Source organism: Erpetoichthys calabaricus, chromosome 1 (assembly GCF_900747795.2).
Source record: "Erpetoichthys calabaricus chromosome 1, fErpCal1.3, whole genome shotgun sequence".
NCBI lineage: Eukaryota > Metazoa > Chordata > Cladistia > Polypteriformes > Polypteridae > Erpetoichthys > Erpetoichthys calabaricus.
The window spans coordinates 155,334,354-155,355,163 of record NC_041394.2 but is presented as its reverse complement, the minus strand read 5'-3'; the positions used below and the strand labels follow the sequence as shown (position 1 = coordinate 155,355,163).

At 38.7% G+C, this 20,810-nt stretch overlaps 1 protein-coding gene across 3 annotated transcripts in view; it reads left to right on the top strand.

The window, feature by feature from the left end:
* The window catches only part of LOC114642058 (ELKS/Rab6-interacting/CAST family member 1), an 814,051-nt gene that overhangs the window by 167,900 nt on the left and 625,341 nt on the right, over positions 1-20,810 (top strand). For all 3 annotated transcript variants that reach the window (XM_051920296.1, XM_051920284.1, XM_051920290.1), the window contains exon 3: positions 9,707-10,123. In XM_051920296.1, the coding sequence (XP_051776256.1) occupies positions 9,707-10,123 (417 nt within the window). The remainder of the gene's footprint in view (positions 1-9,706; positions 10,124-20,810) is intronic.

Sequence of the window (20,810 nt, the reverse complement as noted above, 5' to 3'; positions counted from 1 at the left end):
TCTCTCTGGCTCTGTCCGTGTGTGTGCGCGGCTCTCTCTCGGTCTGCCTGTGTGCCTCTGTCTCTCTCTGGCTCTGCCCGTGTGTGTGCGCGGCTCTCTCTGGCGCTGCCTCTGTGTGTGCGCGTGGCTCTCTCTCTCACTGCCTGCCTGTGTGCCTCTGTCTCTCTCTGGCTCTGCCCGTGTGTACGCACGGCATTCTCTCTCACTGCCTGCCTGTGTGCCTCTGTCTCTGCCCGTGTGTGTGCACGGCTCTCTCTTTCGGGCTGCCTGTGTGCCTCTGTCTCTCTCTGGCTCTGCCTGTGTGTGCGCGCGGCTCTCTCTCTCACTGCCTGCCTGTGTGCCTCTGTCTCTCTGCGTCTGTCTCTCTCTGGCGCTGCCTGTGTGTGTGTGCGCGGCTCTCTCTCTCACTGCCTGCCTGTGTGCCTCTGTCTCTCTCTGGCTCTGCCCATGTGTGTGCGCGGCTCTCTCTCTCGGGCTGCCTGTGTGCCTCTGTCTCTCTCTGGCGCTGCCTGTGTGTGTGCCTCTGTCTCTTTCTCGCGCTGCCTCTGTGAAAGCCGAGGTTCGACTGAGGTTGACTAATGAAAAGTCAACGTGGCTCAGAGATGCATGTGGCCTCTAGCCCAGACGAACATAAATGACGGCGTTTTTTCCCCAGTCGTCGCGTCCGAGTTGGTGGGCGTGGCTCTGCGAGTTGTCGTCGTATCCAATGGTCTTAGAGTTGGTGGACGTGGCTCCTTCCTGCGTGCGCCATGGGTGGCTTACTTGTCGGCGGCTTAGTGAATCCACGCCCTTTCCGGCGTGCTTTCCGTGGGTGGCTACTTGTCTCCCGGCTATATTCACGGCATTCGTAGTCTGTGTCACAATCTGATTGTATGGGTGGTTACCTACCAGGTAACGCTTGTGGTTGGCCAGCAATCTGCTAACATCCGCCACGGTGCCCTCAGTTTGTGAGGAGCAGATCATAGAATGGTTGAAGTAGTTTACTGTCAAATAAATGCAAAGAGTAATATATATATATATATATATATATATATATATGTATATATATATATATATATATATATATATATATGTATAGTGTATCGCACTATCGTAAAAAAAAAAAAAAGATAGACATTTCTGCATAGATTTTAAGGAGGTTCTGACTCAGTCTTGGTTCCTTGCAGGTAGAAGTAATCTAAATATCTACCTTTCAGTGGTTTCATTCTTGTAGCCATCATCACTGAGCACATTCAGCCAAAGATTACAAGTCCTATTGTGCAGCCAAAAGAGACTTCCTTTTGGTTGTTTGGTTGAATTCTAATCCTAGGTATACTATAAATAAATTAAGATAAACTTGTTTTAAATTGTATTAACCCAAATGATCACAATTGATGAGGAGCTTATACTCTGAAGAGTATATATAAATATTTTGAGCCTGAACATGAAAGAGGTATTTTATGATGCTGATTTTATAAGCAGACAAAGAGTAGCTCCTGTGTACTTAAATAAGTGAATTAATATTTTTAGCTTTTGTTATTTTAATTGTTTATTTTTTAAGAACCAAGCCAACACAGAATATCAGATATTGTGCTATCAATAAAATTGTTATTACTAGTGAACAATACACCTTCAGAGATTCATTATCTCCTAGTTAATGTTTACCAGAAACAGTCCCCTTCATGTGCCACAGCTATTAATTGCCTGTAGAATTCAGACAGAGCAGGGTATTGCTTTAAGTGAATCCAAGGTTTTGACATCACTTATAAAGGGAAATGTTATTGTGGAATTTTAAAGGAGAATTGAAGGGTGATGGTTCATGATATAGCAGGCATTATAAGCATCATTTGGGAGTTGATTTATTGTTTAGTAACTACTTGCAAGGTCTGTATCTGTTTGGTGTACACAATGTTCACTCATAAAATGAAGCATCACCATATCCAATATATTTGACACAGAGTTTAACCAGCCATGGAAGTATAGTGATATTCCAACACCAGAGAAATACATGGTCCACGGTAGTGCTGGGCGGTATACCGGTTCATACCGAAAACCGTTTTTTATTTTTTTTATGATATGGATTTTTCTTATACCGCAACACCGGTTTAAATTGCCTAAACGATGTTCGGAACGTGGCGCAGCGGGAAACTGTTTAAGTGGGGACCTTTTTCACTGCTACACCGCTAAACACAGATTTGTTGCACTAGGGCTGTTTTTCACTGCTACACCACCAAATAGTGGGCGGTAGCATAGGTATGCCGTGCGGTGAAAATGGACAGAGAGCATTCCGAAACTGAACTAAAAGTAAAGTTGAGCATGTGATGAACAGAAGAACTTTTGCCGAAAAAAAGGAGTCACATCCGTCGCCTGGAGATACTTTAGTTTTAAAAGGTCAGATGTGTAAATACTGTTTCTATACTACTGGATAATACTGCAAGCCAAGTTGTACTTGTTTTTGTACTTGCTAGTGTATGTTTTGCTTGTATTCATTCTGCGATGTGCTATCGACTCGTTCAGAGATGGGCGCAACTCTGAATGGATGGCATAATTAAACATGTATAACGAAGATATTTTTAAAGTTCTGAACACTCCGTCGGCTAAGTTAATAACTAGTTTTAATTTCACAAAGATGTTTATCGTGTGGTGATTGGTAATTATCGTGTGGTTTTGGTAGAGAGCAGGAATATCATGAAGTGAATGGATTCTGTGCGGTGATTGCTGCAGGCGCCTGCTCTTAGTGCGGAGGAAGTCAGTTTAAGAAGCGTAGTGATTAACGACTGGGTCGGGGAACACTTAACACAAAGTATTTGATGTGCTGCATTAACTTGTGACGGGGTTTGAGAAAATCTAGTAAATTAAACATTGGATGAAGTTTAGGTTATATCATTCTACTTTAATTATAAAATAAACTGAGAATAAAGTGGAAATGTCGACTTTAATCTTGACATAGTCAACATGTCGAATTTATTCTCGACATATAGTTTTTTTCTTCCGTGTCCATATTTTTTTTTCTTCACAGTGGCCCTAATGCGCTTCCATAGGGCTATACCACAAACAACATTATAAATGCAAGTTGCAGTTTTTATTATTTATGTATATAGCTTAGCTTGAAGCAAGGTCCATATTAATGCAATTTGCCTAAATGATGGTACAGCTGGTAAGATGTCATCACCAAGTTGCACTTGTTTTATTTTATTTTAATTTGGTGAATACTGTGTAATGCACCTGAGCTTGAAGCCTTAAAGTAATGCTGCAACTATCAATAATACTATTATGTATTTTATTGTTATTATTTATTAGTTTAAATATTATGCAGTTTAATGATGGTAAAATTGTTTAAAAAAGTCACTTTAACGTGTCAGTGGACAGAGATTGTTAACATTAACAGAAAGTGTAGTTGGTTTACAAAAAATATTTACTATTTATTCCTTTTCTAAGACGTGTTCAGTGCAATCCAACTTTTGACAAACACCTCTGGATATTTTACAAAGTCTAAATGCCTCTTTGGATGGTTGAAAATATGTTGTCAAAATCATAGTTTAAGCTTTTGCAAAATTTGTTCAATTAAAGGTTCTATATTTTGACTGCATCTGTCATGCAATGTGATTCCTTCTCTTTAGTGCCACCCCCTTGAAAACTATCACTTTATGGGGCCATGCAAACCTGGATTAATACCTGTGTGCACATTAAAATGTCTTTTTGTACGATGTACAATTCTCATAACAGTCTAATAGGTTATTCTTAGCCAGTCTACTGCAGTAATTGCAGTGGAAAATGTGGTTAACATCCACTCATGCATGGGGAAAAAAATACCGTCTAATAACGTGAAACCGGCAGAATTTAGAAAAATACAGTGATATAGAATTTTGGTCATACCACCCACCTCTAGTCCACGGCCATATACACTTTTCCTTGTAATGTTGAGAATGTATGTCATGTTGACTACATGCATCAAAATGCCCACTTAAATACCTAAATGGTCAATAATATCCTGATTTGTTTGGTGTTTCAAATGTTCAGTAAAGAAAACTGGCAAGGAAATGATGGTTATATTAAAGACGAAAGTGTTTTTTGTTTTACTAGTGTTTCTGTTAATTGATCTCATTCAAAATTGTTTTGTTAACTTGGTACAGAAATCTTATCAAAATCATACATTGTCTGTTGTGCATGATAAACTGAAGGATGCCTCCTGTGGACAGGTATATAGTAAAACATCATCACTGGTCAAGGAAGCTACATGTGTAAATTCCTAAATTAATCAGTTTCATACAAATAAAGAGTTAGTGCTATTTATATGATCTTAGTCATCAAGATTGGAATACAGCAAACATTAGTGGGGAGAGTTTGATCTGTAATTACAAACTCATTTTGTGTGAGTGTGTGATAGTATTCCTTTGTGTGTACTACTGAATCGTCCAGGGTTTGTTCTCAACATAAGCTCCAGTGGGTCATTAAGCGGTTGGATGGCTTATGGTATAGTGGGACCATTTCTTTGAAAGAATGGCCATTTTAATACATAATCCATTGGTAGGCTTATTCTCTGTGGGCACACTCACGCAACTGTGGGGATTTGGTGGAGTAATTTACAACCACATGTGAGGGCGCGATTTTTCTCAATTGCTTCATCGACTTCCTGTGGTGCACGATTGAGATGATGTGCCCATGGAGCCTTATAAGAGTGAGCTGGCTTAAGGGGAAAGAAAAAAGGAGAAACGAAACACAGGAAAAGATAATCAGATGTTAATGAGACAGAGAGAACGGCAGGAGTGGCAGTGAGCCGGTGTTTAGAGTGAGAAGCAGGTGGATGGGAATGGAGCCCCAGGAATTAGTACATGGCCAGTGCGCAGGAGGAGGCATGGGGATCACTCCCGTTGAGCAGCTGGGGGAGCAGTAGTGTTCATTACGCTCTGGAGTGTCTTCTCACTGGGTGGAGCCAATGATTACGAGTGATGGGAGGATGGCGCACTGTCGCCGGGTGGAGCCTGGAAAGGCAGCGGTGGGCCAGGAGCAGGGTCTGGTGGGTCCCCGTGGATCGGGTGGTGGGGACATGGGCCAGGATTGAAGGGTATCTGCGCCTGTTGGTTGACGTCTCTCCGTGCTGCGAGGTCTGAGTAGGATAAGCCTGAGAGGCGTTAGTTTTAAAAAGGATGCACTGGGGATTGAGAATTGTAAAGAAGACCTCTACATTGCTTTAATGTTGTATTATTTAACCTCCAGTAATGCTTGGTTGTTTTTACAGATTGATTATTGACAGTTTAGAGCACCGCACTTTGGACACTATTTGGATTTTTTTTTTTTTAACAAAAGCACTGAGCACTTTGCACCTTCCCCTTGCTTAGTGAGTATTTGTCGTCATCTGTCAAGCTCATCTCAGTTACGGTACTGACAGTGTTGGGTTCAAGAGGGCTCCCAAATTCGAAGAGGGAGCAAGTAGGAGCTGACTCGTACCATCACATGGCTAGATATAGTCCTGTCATAGTTTTTCATTTACACATTAATTTTCTACTGTTTTATAGTGAATTAATTTAAGCCAGTGAAAATATACTGTATCTTATTCAGTAATGCCTGATACTTTACCTTTTTAACTCAAAGTTGTTGTTTTGAATATAGTCAAATCTCCTTTTTTCCATACTTCTTTTCAATTCATATTTCTTTTCAGACTTTTTTTCTATGTATTTCAGAAGTTTTTTTTAATAGTTTTGTGATTAAATGTTGGAATGAATTAAAGGGAATGATCTTGGATTATCAAAATGGCTATAAAAAAACTCTCTGGTGAGAATAGCACAGAAATGTAAGAATTTATTTTAGATTTAAATCATGAACACCAAGTCTGTATCTTCCTCTTGTTAATGAGGAATCTTCCAACAGGCTACTGCATTGAAATAATAAAAAGGTAAAGAAAATAAATAGGATTTTTGCTAGCTGTCAAAGTTAAAGCGTTAATGCATGCAGTTAAGTTGAAAAGTATAATTCATTGCTTTTTCATCACATTTGGTGCATGTGTTGTTCCATAAACCCTTACTATCTTGACTAGTCCAAAACTGGGAAAGATGAAGTATATGATGGTTGCTTCTGATTTAAAAGTCTTCCCACACATTTGAAAGGACAAAAATGTTAATATTTGTAAACTCAATATTGGTGAATTTATCACAGAAGTAAAATGTTGTTGTTAACGGGTAATAATAATCAAAATATGCTCTAGACTACAATCCATGAATGTATAACTGGGTACATGTCTATGAATGAAACCATATCTAAAGCATTAATTGCCACTATTGGAAAGTTGGACTGCTTCAGACTCCAGACCTCTAAATATAGTTTAATATAAAGAGCGGTGGCGCAGTGGGTAGCGCTGCTGCCTCGCAGTTGGGAGACCTGGGGACCTGGGTTCGCTTCCCGGGTCCTTCCTGCGTGGAGTTTGCATGTTCTCCCCGTGTCTGCGTGGGTTTCCTCCGGGCGCTCCGGTTTCCTCCCACAGTCCAAAGACATGCTGGTTAGGTGGATTGGCGATTCTAAATTGGCCCTAGTATGTGCTTGGTGTGTGGGTGTGTTTGTGTGTGTGTCCTGCGGTGGGTTGGCACCCTGCCCGGGATTGGTTCCTGCCTTGTGCCCTGTGTTGGCTGGGATTGGCTCCAGCAGACCCCCGTGACCCTGTGTTCGGATTCAGCGGGTTGGAAAATGGATGGATATAAAGAGCTGACAGACATCATTGAGATAGTGAGTTCTGACAATTCTTAGGGTTTATACTTCATGTGACGCATGCTCCAGTGGACGCTACTGCTACACAAGCGATGTACTGTTTATACTTGCGCATATTCTTTACATAAATCTGGAAGATTCCACCAGGTGGCAGTGCGAGATATCATTACCGTGAGAAAATGTTCAGCTTAGCTGTGTTGTGAATTGCCTGAAACATCCATTAAATTCAGAGGAAACCTTGCCACCGTATCTCTGAAAAGGATGTTTAATGGTTACATTCATCAATCCAAGGACGTGCCCATTCCAGCAAGTATTGGACGCGAGACAGAAACAAAATCCCTGGATGGGGCATCAGCTCATCGCAAGGTGAACACAATCATACACATACACTGGTGTCATTTTAGTGTCACCAAATTCCCAAACCTTCATGTCTTTGGAAGGAAACCGGAACACACTGTGGAAACCCACCAGTAAAATATGCAAACTACAGGCAGGGAACACCAGGGACGTGACTTCCTGTGAGGCAGCCGCACTACTGCTCTGCCATCGTGCCGCCCCCACATGTGTAATTATTAACAGTATTCATTATTTAAATGAAGTTAATGATTTATCTGTAAAATGTGACATACATACTTTAATGCATTTCATCATGAAGGTGATAAGTATAAATCTTAGCATTCTAAATGTGCAGAAAGCTGGAATATCATAAATTTAATGTGTTCTGTTGGGCGATTGCTGCTTGCCGTTTCTGTCAATGCAGGAGAAAGCCCCAGAAGCATATAGTGATTAACATCTGGGGCAGTTTTAAGGTGACATTTACGATGGTCTACTTTAATAATAAAATAAACTACAAGGTTAAAATGCACATTTCGAGATTAAAGTTGAAATTTCCACTTTAATCACATAATAGACCTTTTCACTGTGTCCTTAATTTTTTTCTCTGTGGCTCAAATACACTGCCGTACATTTTGATCCTGTTGTGAAGATGCAAAAAAAAAAAAAAAGACTGCACAGAAGATGGTACGTGAGACTTTTAAAATGTATTGTGTCATTACGTTTGGGAATATGCAACTGTTGAATACAAAAGCACCATGAATGCATTTGAATGTCTGCATTTTGCTTCACCACATGGAAGCATTCATCAAACATTGAAGCATGCATATCGATCCTGTAGGATCCGCATAGCGGCTTTCTATCACATGTACTGTAGATAGTAAACAGAGACACTGATGTCACGTTCCAACTTGATCACGCTGCGCCCCTCAGCTACTTGGGACTTTTTGTTGGTACTGCAATTCGCGCATGCATCATGTAAATTTTGAGGACCTGTTCAGACGACGCGTCAAATGAACGCTGGAAATGCGTGGCAGCCATGATCCGTGCGCGTACACATTCTGAGCGTATAAACCAGCCCTTACACATTACCTTCAGATTTGACAATTGTGTCACCACTGACCATTTATATGGAAGCCATAACTTTTCACAGTGACATTCACAAGAGACTATTGGACATCACTAAACAGCCAAAATCGTCTCGATTAAACATGTGATTAATCAAGACTAATTGAATGAAATTTTGTGAAAAAATGAAAATGAAAGTGTTTTATCCTAATTAATGTGCTACATTAAATTTTTCAATCAATATAAGTAAAATTCAGAAATACTGATAATAATTTGAGTAGGCTGGCACTTGTACAAACATTTTAGATAGGCCTTAAGAATTATAGTCCCTTGTAGTGAGGAACTTGTTACATAAAAGAAAGCTTTTATGAGGTTATTAATGCAAATGATTCCTATTGAATTATGTTTGTGTTCATGTCCTCATTGGAAAGTTGATTTAAAGTAACAGCAAACATCCTCATTACTTATTATGTTCATAATTTTAAAACTTTTGTTCTCTGTAACCCCTTATTCTAATAAAGGGCTACAGTTTCAGCCAATCCTCCTGACATGCAGAGTGCTAGGAAGAGATTTGTTCTGTACGGGATGCCTTCCCGACACAACTTGACACAACTGCACACACATAACGTACATTCATATTATATCAGTTAACCACAAATTAAATTAACACACAAGTCTTTTAGATGTAAGAGAAAAATGGAGTTTTTTCAGAGAAAGGCCATATGAGTACAGGTAAAATAAGGAAATTTGAATTCAGCAACACTAGCCACAGAACGAACTCACTAATATTCCAATGCACTTTGTTAACTTGAAAATATTGAACCTTCTTTTCTTGTTGACCATACCTTGAAGTCTTGAATTAAGTACTGTAGCTGTACTAGGTATTTTATGTAGTACTTCTATTACCTTAGTATTTCAGATGTAGTGTTCCAGGTAGTTTAAGCAGAACCTCACTAGACTCCACATGGCAAGGCATGTAAGCTTATATATCATTTGTCTTTTAATTGCTTCTGTATATTTCCTGCTTTTAAAAAAATATTTCATGATTACAGTGGAATTATATATAAAAAAATTGTTCCCAGATAATTGTTTTTGGAGTTGTGCCAAAAGGAGTATATTGCTTGTTGACTTTCCTTCCATCTTAAGCTTTTAAAAAGATATGTCTTCCCTTTAAATAATGTCCATTTTGAACTTTTATCGTAGGTGTAGTCCTGAAGCCTAATACAAGTTTAATCTGAAATATCTAATTCATATATACTCCTCTGATCTAGTATGGTTATTTTATTTTTTTAACTTTGCTACTACACTTGTATAGAATTTCTTTTCTATGTTTACTTTATCACTTGTAATTAGATTTTTCAACCTGCTAACACAGAATATTCTTACAGTGATACAGTAAACCAGTACAATTGCTTATGGTTGTTAATTTTTTTAATTATGGATGCTTTCTTGAAGTAAAAAAAAAGTATGTTGTGGGCCATGTACAGTTTGAATATGTGTTGCTAAGAGTGGAGCTGCAAATCATTCTTAACTGTACTTTATTTTATTAATTCAGTGTGTAATGTTTTTCTGTTTCTCAGTTCTTGTCTTGTTTCTAACATATATTTATTTTTCATTACTGTTTAAGCATTTACAGATGACGATCCAGGCACTACAAGATGAGCTCCGAATTCAGAGAGATCTGAACCAGCTTTTCCAACAAGATAGTAGTAACCGTGCAAGTGAACCACTAACTTCTGAGTTGACTGAGGAGAATTACCAAAGATTACACACTGAACATGAAAGACAAGCTAAGGAGCTCTTCTTGCTACGCAAGACTTTGGAAGAGATGGAACTACGCATTGACACTCAGAAGCAGACTCTAGCTGCCCGAGATGAGTCTATAAAGAAGCTGCTTGAGATGCTGCAAAGCAAAGGACTGTCTGCTAAAGCCACAGAGGAAGATCATGAGCGCACAAGGCGCTTAGCAGAGGCAGAAATGCACGTCCACCATTTGGAAAGCCTTCTTGATCAAAAAGAAAAAGAAACTGCTGCTCTTAGAGAGGTAAGTAGTTTTTAAAGCAACTGATCTCTGGAAATTTATACTGTATATTAACTCACTTTGGAACTCATTATTTGGCTGCTGGTTAAGTAAAAATGAAACAATTAAAGGGTTTGAGTCTTAAGTCATTTATATTTAAGTAAGTCATCATTGCTATTCTTCATTTCCTGTAATTTTCAATTTGGTCACTGTGTGTCCTGTGACGATGTACTGTAACAAGATATAAAAGTGCCTTATTTAAAGGAATACTCCAAAAAAAAATCTGATTTTTTTTTTTCATCTGTTACTTACCCTGTGTTTTTTGTAGTGGTAACCAAGAAAAATTGTTAATCCAATGTTTTTATGGAAAATGTAGACAACAAAATTCCTGATACAATATGCGTCAGTGGGGACAAACACTAAATAAAAGCAAACAATATCCAAAAGAAAAAATCTCAAGTTACTTGAGATATAATGGAGTCAAATAATGTACCTACCTGTTGTCTAGGTGTATGCTCCAAACCTGTATTTTTGCTTAAAAATTGTTTTATTAATCACTTCTGAAAAAAGTAAGGTGGAAAGTTCACAGAACTGACCTGCCTACATAAATGTGTAATTTTCATTCGCTTTTAAATAAGTTGGATGAACTTTTATATGTCATGAAAAATGAAATTCAGGATCTGTGTCATTGTTCAACTGATACAATCAGACAGAGTGGAAAAGGCAGATGAGAAACTGGGATTTAGTGAATCAGTAATGATGGTAAAGCAGGTACATTACAAATAAAACTTAAATGTGTTATCCAGTCATATGCGGACTGAATTTGTCCATGGTACTGCCTTGGACATAAATTGCATCATCCAGATTAATGTTTATTGACTCAGGAACAGAATTGATTTATTATGTACTAATATTCTAATGAATGAATCAATCTGGCCCTAGAATGCTGTTGGCTTAACCACGGGAGCATCAGAATGAGCAAACTTCAATTAGCATGTTGGATTTGTGGACACAATAAGCTGGACTTGCTCTGTTTGAAAGACAAGGCCTTTAAGTGTAAACCTGCAGAACAACTGAGCAGATCTGATTGCATCTTACACCCACCTACAAGCCTGTTATTAACAGCAGTAGCTCTCGTGTGGGAATTTTTCCAGAAGTGGTTTATTTAGCAATGTTTTAACAAAAACACGGTTGGTTTATATTAAGCACTAGAATGAATACATGATGTGGATTATACAGCAAGAATAACATATTTATTTTTAATGGACATTTTAATATTTTTGTTATTGGTCAGTGTTGGTCTCTATTAGCACTTATTGTATAAGGAATTTTGTTATCTTCATTCACTGTAAAAACATGAGACAGAAATTATTCTCAGAGAAAACTACAAAAACACCACAAATAACAGATAACAAAATGATAGTTTTTTTGGGTAGAGCTTTCCTTTTAATGTATAAAACCATATATGCATAAATTGGTGGATAAAAAGAAATCATCTTTGCTAATTTGGCAATACTGCTTCTAAGCAAATGAGTGTGGTGAACTTGTCAACTAATGAGACAGATTATTTTTGCAAAATATTCACAAATGAGAAACCTTCCTAGACATTGGCTAAAAGTACTCAGTGCTAGTGTGCCAGAGAGAGGATGTACAACATTGATCATAATGGCTGTCAGTGATGTCTTCATGCTCTACCTCCAGAAGATCGAGAATGCGTCCCATAACTGAGTCTGCATTTGTAATTAGCTTTTTGACTTGCTGGGCCTCTCTTGAAATGATGTTGCTGGCCTGGCACACTTATAGAAAATCACTGTAGCAGTGACAGTAAAATGATGCCATTACTCTCATTAAAGGAACACGGTATACAAAGAAAGACAGTCTGATTTGCCTTTTTTTATATAATTCCTCAGTGTTACTGGACTTGCCCTGCTTGTTATTAATGTAGACCCCCAAGTACTTGCAGTATAACAGTGTACCACTTCTACATTCCCTGCGTATTCACCAGGTGTAGATGCTCTTTGGTGTGGCAATAACCAGATCCTTGGTTTTGCTGGTGTTAATTTGCAGACATTACTATTTGTTCCAACAAACAACATTCTCCACCTGACACGTATACTCTCTCTCACCCCCCTTATCAATACACCCTATAAGTGTAGAGTCATCTGAGAATTTTTGCATGTGACATGACCAGGGGCCTCATGTATAGAAATGTTGCGTACGAACGTTTCCACGCTCAAATCGCGATGTATAAAACCTAAACTTGGCGTAGAGCCACGCACATTTCCACGGTACCTCATACCTTGGTGTACGCAATTTCTCTGCTCGGTTTTGCAGACTGGCAGCACCCAGCGTCAAAGCAGTGCTACTGTTCCTGTGTGGTCACCCTTTCTTTCTTAGCTCCACATTCCTGACGCGGCTTTATAAATACACTGAAACTAACTGCATATTGTTTATTAGTGTAATGCATCTGATTGTAATTAACCTGCAGCAATATAATGGTCCAGGGAATAGCCATATAATTCCAAATACCATAACTGCTTTAGCGTTGTAACTCTCACTGCATCTTCTTCTTCTTTCAGCTGCTCCCGTTAAGGGTTGCCACAGCAGATCATCTTTTTCCATATTACTCTCACTGCACCACTCGAGTATTTATATCACTGTATCTGAGTGGGGAATCACAGCAGCAGCTGATCGGAAAGAGAATTATCAGTACACAGCATGAAGCAGACTCTGCCTGAGCCATGGCAAAACATTTCAGAGACTTTCATGTACGGACTTCGCGGTTTAGAAAAAGTTTCATCCCAAGAACTCTAAACGCACTCAATCAGTCCATCAAGTGCTCCTTGTAGAACTGTTTACTTATAAGTACAATTACCTCACTGTAAACTTGCACTACAGTTATAATATTGCACAACCTGCGCCAAATTTTGGATTCTTTGACTGTGAATAGAAATAATAGAAAAAACATCTGTTCAATCAGGAAGCTTGGATAGAGGTAAAAATTAGCTGTTAAGTAAGATTCAATGTAATGAAAACCTGCACTTGTTGTGTCTCTTTAATGCAGACTTTGGAAACACCTGTCTGTACCTGATTGTTGCCTTTCACTTGTGCTTTGTTTGGCCATTTGAGGATGTTGCAATACAGAATTTCTTCAGAAAACTAAAGTAAACCTTGCACTACAGTCAACTACTTTTTGTCAAAGGGAAAAAAAATGTACATACGTTATACCATGAGTGGACAGATAGCAAAACAAACATAGATAATGGGTGTTTCTGATATGACATTAGAAAGATGGATAAGCAAATGCAATATTTTACCTTATTCCTTTAAGTTTGGTTTATGAATTGAATTGAATAAAAAGTAGTTTAGTGAATTGAATGTGCTTGCCCAGGGTTTGTTTCCTGCCTTGCGCCCTGTGTTGGCTGGGATTGGCTCCAGCAGACCCCCGTGACCCTGTAGTTAGGATATAGCGGGTTGGATGATGGATGGATGGATAGTATGCCTAATAAACGGCCCATGTCCATGTGCATTTGGTCTTTATTTTATGAAACATTTTTAATGGGAAGCGGTGTACTGTTTATACTTGCGAGTATACTTAAATCTGCCAAAATATCTCTTAAAAGGATGGATGTTTAATGATTGCATCCATCAATCCAGGGATGCGCCCATTCCAGCAAGCTTCGGGAGATTGGCAGAAACAATCCCTGGACAGGGCATTGGCTCACTGTAAGGTGAATACAAGCACACACATACACTAGCGTCATTTTAGCATCATGAAATCGCAAAACCTGCATGTCTTTTGAAGGGAACTGGAGCACACTGTGGAAACTCACAAGGAAACCCTGCAAACTCTAGGCAGGGAACACCAGGGACGTGACTCCCTACAGGGCAGTAGCGCTACCGCTCCGCCCCTTTGCTGCCCCCATATGTGTAATTATTAACAATATTTATTATTTAAATGAAGTTAATAATTTATCTGGAAAATTTAATATACAGTACATACTTTAATGCATTTCATCATGAAAGTGATAACAAGTGTAAATCTCTAAGGATTCTAAATGTTCAGAGAGTGGGAATATCATAACTTTAATGTGATCTGTGTGGTAATCGCTGCCTGCTGCTGCTGTCAGCGCAGGAGGAAGCCCCAGAAGCAAAGAGATTAAAGCTAAAATTTCCACTTTAATCACAAAATAGTCCTTTTCACTGTGTCCCTATTTTTTTTTTTTCCTCTGTGGCTCAAATGTACTGCTGTACATTCTGATGCTGTTGTGAAGGTGCACAGAAGATGGTATGTGAGACGTTTGAAATGTATTGCATCATTACGATGGGGAATATGCAATGCTAGAATATAAAAGCACCATGAATGCATTTGTCTGTCAGCATTTTGCTTCACCACATCGAACTATTCATCAAACATTGAAGCATGCACATTGATCCTGTAGGATGTGCATAACTACTTGCTGTCACATATTGATAGTAAACAAAGACTTTGATGTCACGTTCCAACTTGAACACACTGTGCCCCAAATCCCCCCACAAACCCCACCACCCCCTGATTTTTGGCTGGTACTGCATTTTGTGCACGTGTTGCATTAATTTATGAGGACGTACTCGGAGAAAGCGTCAAATGAATGCTGGAAATGGGCGGCAGCCATGATGCATGCGTGTATGTGGTCTTGAGCGTGAAGTATAAACTGACCCTTAGTCCTCTGGGCCTCCTGTGGCTGCAGGTTTTTCATTCCAACCAGTTTCTCAATCAGTCACTCATTGTTACCTTTAATTGATTTCATTGTTTAAGTAGCTGCCCCATTTTAAAATTTTATTTTGCATTTAGAAAAGTGTTATGGCATCAGATATACACTTATAGAATAATTTAAGACACATTTATTTGTTTTCTGTATCTTTAAATACTTGCTTTATGTTTTTAATCCACTTTTACTTTTGAGTTTGTCTTCTTAATTGTGTCTGAATACAGACAATTAATGATGAGCAGAGCAGACCCCAGCACAAAAGACTCTGAAAGGTGCAACAACTTCAGTATCACACACTTATGTGCTTGTTACTAAATTATTGTCTAAATAGCTAGAATATTAAAACATACAAAAATATTAAAAAGAAAAATAATTCTAGCATAAATGCTATATTTTTACTTAATGAAGCAGGGATTTATAACGGGTTTGTCATTTCCAAATGGCTGCAAAAAACATATAAACTGGGAAATAACAGCATGCTTAATTAAAGTAGGAGTGCAATTAAGAGAAGAAATTGATTGGGACAAAAACCAGCAGCCACAGTGGGATCCTGAGGACTGAATTTTGATAACCACTGATTTATAACATTGTTTAGTTTTTTAACTGGGGTTTATGGTGGAACAGTGACTAGCATTGCTTCCTTATAAATCTAAGGGTTCAAATCTAGACAAAATCTCTGGTATTTCAGTTTTTGTGAGGATTAATAACATGAGTATATATTTGAAAATATGTCCTGTTTGTGAAGTGTTTGCTTCAGTCTTCCACCCCATGCTTAAGAGGAAAGCTCTTTCTTAAACCTGCTTAATCCAATTCATTGTCATGGGAAACTGAAGCCTATCCGACTAGCACTGGATACAAGGCAGGAAACATTCCTGCACTCATACACTCCCACAGGTCAGTTTGGAATTGCCATTTAGCCTTAGCTTCAAGCCGTTAGAGTAGGGGTACTCAAACGGCGGACCGCGGTCCACAATCCGGACTGCCAAGACGTTTTTGGCGGACCGCGACTGTCTTCTGCGTAAGTCAAAAGTCCGAATATAAAAGCACCAAAATTATTGTTGTTTTATTATTTGCTGTGTAGCAGGGTTGCCAACTGGTATTTTTTATGCCAAATAACTGAAATCTGGCATTTTTGAAAACTGTTTGGCATATAAAATTTGCGTTTGGTCATCTGGCATTTTTTGGTCTTTTTTACAATGCGAATTATCCACCAAAGTCAGAGCTCCGTTCGCATAAGATCGACGCCCTTAAGTCGTCGTTGGTAGAGAGTTCATCGCTGATGACGAAAGCGACCACCACACAATCAAATGTTACAGAAGCTTCGCTACGCATTGTTTGGGTTCTTGGCAGACATAAGAAAGCATTTACTGATGCAGAGGTTGTTAAAGAATGCATGATGTCTGCTTCTTCGGTTCTGTTTAGCGACAAAAAGTGTGTTGAACTGATTCAGCAGATACCATTATCAGACAGTACTGCTAGTCGTCGTGCAGATGACCTTTCTGACAATAGATAGATAGATAGATAGATACTTTATTAATCCCAATGGGAAATTCACCTGTGGTCGGTGGTCAGTTAATATCAGATCTTAAACAGGCTAAATTGTTTGCTCTCGCGTGCGATGATTCCACTGATAAAACTGACATGTCTCAACTCTGTATGTTCACAAAATTTTTTGATGGCCATAATTTTGTTGAAGAGTTTCTGACATTACTACCGCTAGCAAAACAGACCCGCGGTGAGGACATGTTTTCAGCATTATCGCAGTTTATGCACGCAGCTGGATTGGATGTAACAAAAATGGTTTCCCTTACAACAGACGGGGCACCAGCAATGACTGGTAAAGATAGAGGACTTGTCACTCATATGAAGGCACTTCAGCCCAACCTTGTTGCTTATCACTGCATCATTCATCAGTCTGCCCTCTGTTCAAAACTTTGTGACGAACTGGCGGAAGTGATGTCTACTCCTGTGAAATTAGTGAATTTTTTATGATGTAATTCGTCTCTGCAGCATCGTCTGTTTTGTTCTTTTCTTGAAGAGATGTCTGCAGAATTTGGAGATTTGCTGCTTCACAATGACGTCAGATGGTTAAGCAAGGGCCGTGTGTTGGAAAGGTTCTGGAATCTCCGTGAAGATGTAGCTGACTTCCTGCAGTCCTTGAATACAAATAAGCTGCAGAATTTTTAACATTTATTCAAGACAGTGACAAGGTTGCACTGCTGGCATTTCTTGTTGATATTATGGGACATATAAATACACTGAATTTGTCACTTCAGGGTGCAGACAAAACCGTTGTCGAATTGCAAGAAAAATGTTGTGCCTTTGAAACAAAACTGAGCATTTTCATCAATGACTTGGAAGGTGGCAAGATGCTGCATTTCCCAAACCTGAAGAGCTGCATGACAGCTGATCAACAGGCATGTTTTCAGTTGATTTCCACATTTCTACATCATTTGAAGGTCGAGTTTGATGAACGTTTTAAGGATTTCAGAAAACTGAAGCCTGTGTTTTTGTTTGTTGCTGATCCTTTCATTGTCCAGCCTGACGGTGAATGGACTCAAACCCGTCACTGTTGCAAATGGAAGCAGCTGATTTGCAAGCTTCTCACGTTTTGAAAGCTAAATTGAACGAAGTCGGCATAACAATTTTTTGGTCAAAGTTTGTTCCAGATTCTTAGTATCCTGCTGCAAAGAAACTGGCGATTTCCGTGCTCACTATGTTTGGTTCAACATATTCTTGTGAGTGTGCGTTCTCCACTATGAACACTATCAAGACGAAACATCGAAGTGTATTTACCGAACAGAACCTCAGGAATGCAATAAGAATTGCACTGACTGGTTACTCACCGAACTATGCTGCCATTATGAAATCGAAACAACAGTTTCACACTTCACACTGGGTGACAATCATTTACGTACCAACTGGTGTGTTAATTGCATCTAGTCATGTGACTATTTTGACTTGTTTTCCATGTTTTGTGCATGTCTTGGTCTTCTGTAAAAATTTTATCATTTGCATTGAATCTATTACTAGCCTCCTACAGACCTACACCTACAGACCTACACGGTAAACCTGGCTATAGCGGACCCCGATGGTTGGTGGTGAACTGAATGTGGACCGGCATTCAAAAACTTTGAGTACCCCTGCTTTAGAGTGTTGGAGAAAAACTGGAGGACCTACATAAAAACTCATCAGAAGTGGAGAGAACATGCAACACCTCAGAACATGCCACATTGACAATGCAGGGCCTGGGAAGCAGCAACTCCAACCACTGTGCTACTGTGTAGTCCTGATTTCTCATTAAATAATATCTGCGATTAATGGTTATACAACCATTAATTTACCTATTAATGTATACCATGGTTATTTAATTTTTGATATATCTGGTAGATCTGTGAATTGTTCTTTCTAACTAGGTAACATATGCTTGCCCAGTAACCTTTTTCAGTCTTGTTGCCAAAGGGCAGCTGAATGCACATTCATTGGTCCATGTGTAACTGCTTAAAAGTCATAACCTTGAATTTCAACAGCTAAGTAATTTCATATTTTATTTATACCTTTATGCACAAGTTTAAAAATACCAACAAAGAAACCCAATCAAGTATATTTATTGTTGGCTATGGAGAAAAATTCATTACATGGAGTAATGGATGAATAGACTCCAGTTGCTATAGAAACCTGCAGCAGGAGGGCGCTTAGCTGAAGATGGTCTTTTGAAGCATGTATAGTACATTCATATTTAGGTGATTTTATCTTAACATATAATTTATATCTATTTTCTTCTTATAGCAAATGAAGTAGTTGTTTTCACTCTGAACAGAAATATTGTGTAGGTAGTAAAATATAAGCACAAATATATTAAGCAACCCACTGTTAGCCCACCACTGTATGTTCGCAAAGGTTTAGAACTGTTCTAGAGCATTCATCATTATCCCTCAAGAAATTCCCTCTGTTCACACACGAGTTTGTTATGGAACTGTAAAAAGTGTTGCAGAGAAAGTGAGTTGTGAATATTTGAAACAAAAGTCAGTTTAATGTTCAATAATGTTTTTGTATGGAGAAGTACTCATGGTGGTTGGCACAGAGGCGCACTGGGTTGCGCTGCTGCCTCGCAGTTGGGAGACCTGGGGACCTGGGTTCGCTTCCCAGGTCCTCCCTGCGTGGAGTTTGCATGTTCTCCCCGTGTCTGCGTGGGTTTCCTCCCACAGTCCAAAGACATGCAGGCTAGGTGGACTGGCGATTCTAAATTGGCCCTAGTGTGTGCTTGGTGTGTGGGTGTGTTTGTGTGTGTCCTGCGGTGGGTTGGCACCCTGCCCGGGATTGGTTCCTGCCTTGTGCCCTGCGTTGGCTGGGATTGGCTCCAGCAAACCCCCGTGACCCTGTGTTCGGATTCAGCAGGTTGGAAAATGGATGGATGAAGTACTCATGGTTCTTTTTTTAGCAGACAGGAAAAGAGTTTTTATTTTTTTAAACAACAAATTATGCTTCAAATCTTTTGCTATTTGTGATAGTGACTAAAATGATGAGCAAACATCTGAGTGACTGGTAAGAAACCTCTTTGATTTTTGTAACGTTGGCAGCAAGTAAAATTAGAAGTTGGCACAGAAAAAAACTAAATGACTAAATGTGATCTGAAAAAAAACAAAGTTAATTGTTGGAAGTGAAAGGGTAGAATTCTTCAAAGAGATGGGTACATAGGTTGTGTTGTAAAATGCATATGGAGGAACCCTGTTCAGAACATTGCCTGTTGGAAGTAGATTCAATAAAGATATAGTAGTGTGCAGATTTCTTTGTTTAGAGTTTTGTACTGTGTGATGATTAAAGTAATTTTACATATTATAGTGAAGATAGTTCCTTGTAAAATTAAATACATTCATTTATGCTGTTGAAGACTAAATGAGGCTGAATTACAGTATGTTTTGGTGTTCAAAACACAAACAACACTGCAACTGCACCAGTTAGCTGTACCTTTCCTTTGTGTTTGACTGCTTATGAAGACTTCATTTTAAAGGTGAATAAATGTTCTGAGCAACTCTGCAGTTAGGTTGTCATGAAATGCAATCTGCACATCTGTGTCAAAATGTTAGATTTGATATTACAAAAATTGGGTAATTAGAAGGTCTAGGCTTCTAAAGAAAGCCAAAAAGCAAAAATCATTGTAAAAAATACTAACAGTCTAATGACAAAATTGTAAATATTGATTTTAGCAAAATTGACAAAAATGTTTTTTTTTGTTTGATTAAATACCACAAAGCAATATATTGTTTTATGAGTTTATTAAATCTATATTAAAGAATCCCATTTTCAGGAAGAGTATTTACTTTTTTAAATAATAAAAATATGAAACACTTAAACAATAAAGGGGTAAATAGAAAACAAAAGACAAGCAGGACGTGCAAGTATGAGGAAAAATATGTTTAGAAGCATTCCACAAAGAACATCGTGGGTACAGAGTCCAGTACTTCCACAAAAGGTTGAAACTCTGTTTAGGACATAAATCATTCTTACTGTACATACTGTATACTTATCCGTTGCTCTGAGGGGAGAAAAAAAAAACATAGTACATAATCTCACTTCATTACATTTTTCAGATGTTTAACTGCCAGTAGCTGAACAATTAAGTAATGTTTAGCACATCAAAAGTTTATTACACAATTTAATAAAATCTCACTATAAAATATATGCCTTGTGTCATATAGTGGGCTCTATTGAGCTTCCAACTCAATAAACAATTAACACACAGATGGGCATGGGTTTAAAACAAAGGCATTTATTACAAAATACCTCACAACAGGTTTCTGTCAGGTCAGACAACCACCAATAAACACAATAGTCGCTTTCTTTTTTCCTTCTGTCTTGTCTCCATCCATCCACCTCTCTCCAGCAAGTGTTGCCTGCCTTCCTTCCAGATCTGACTCATTGGGGGAGGCTTTTATATCAGACTTGTGAGTACTTCTGTT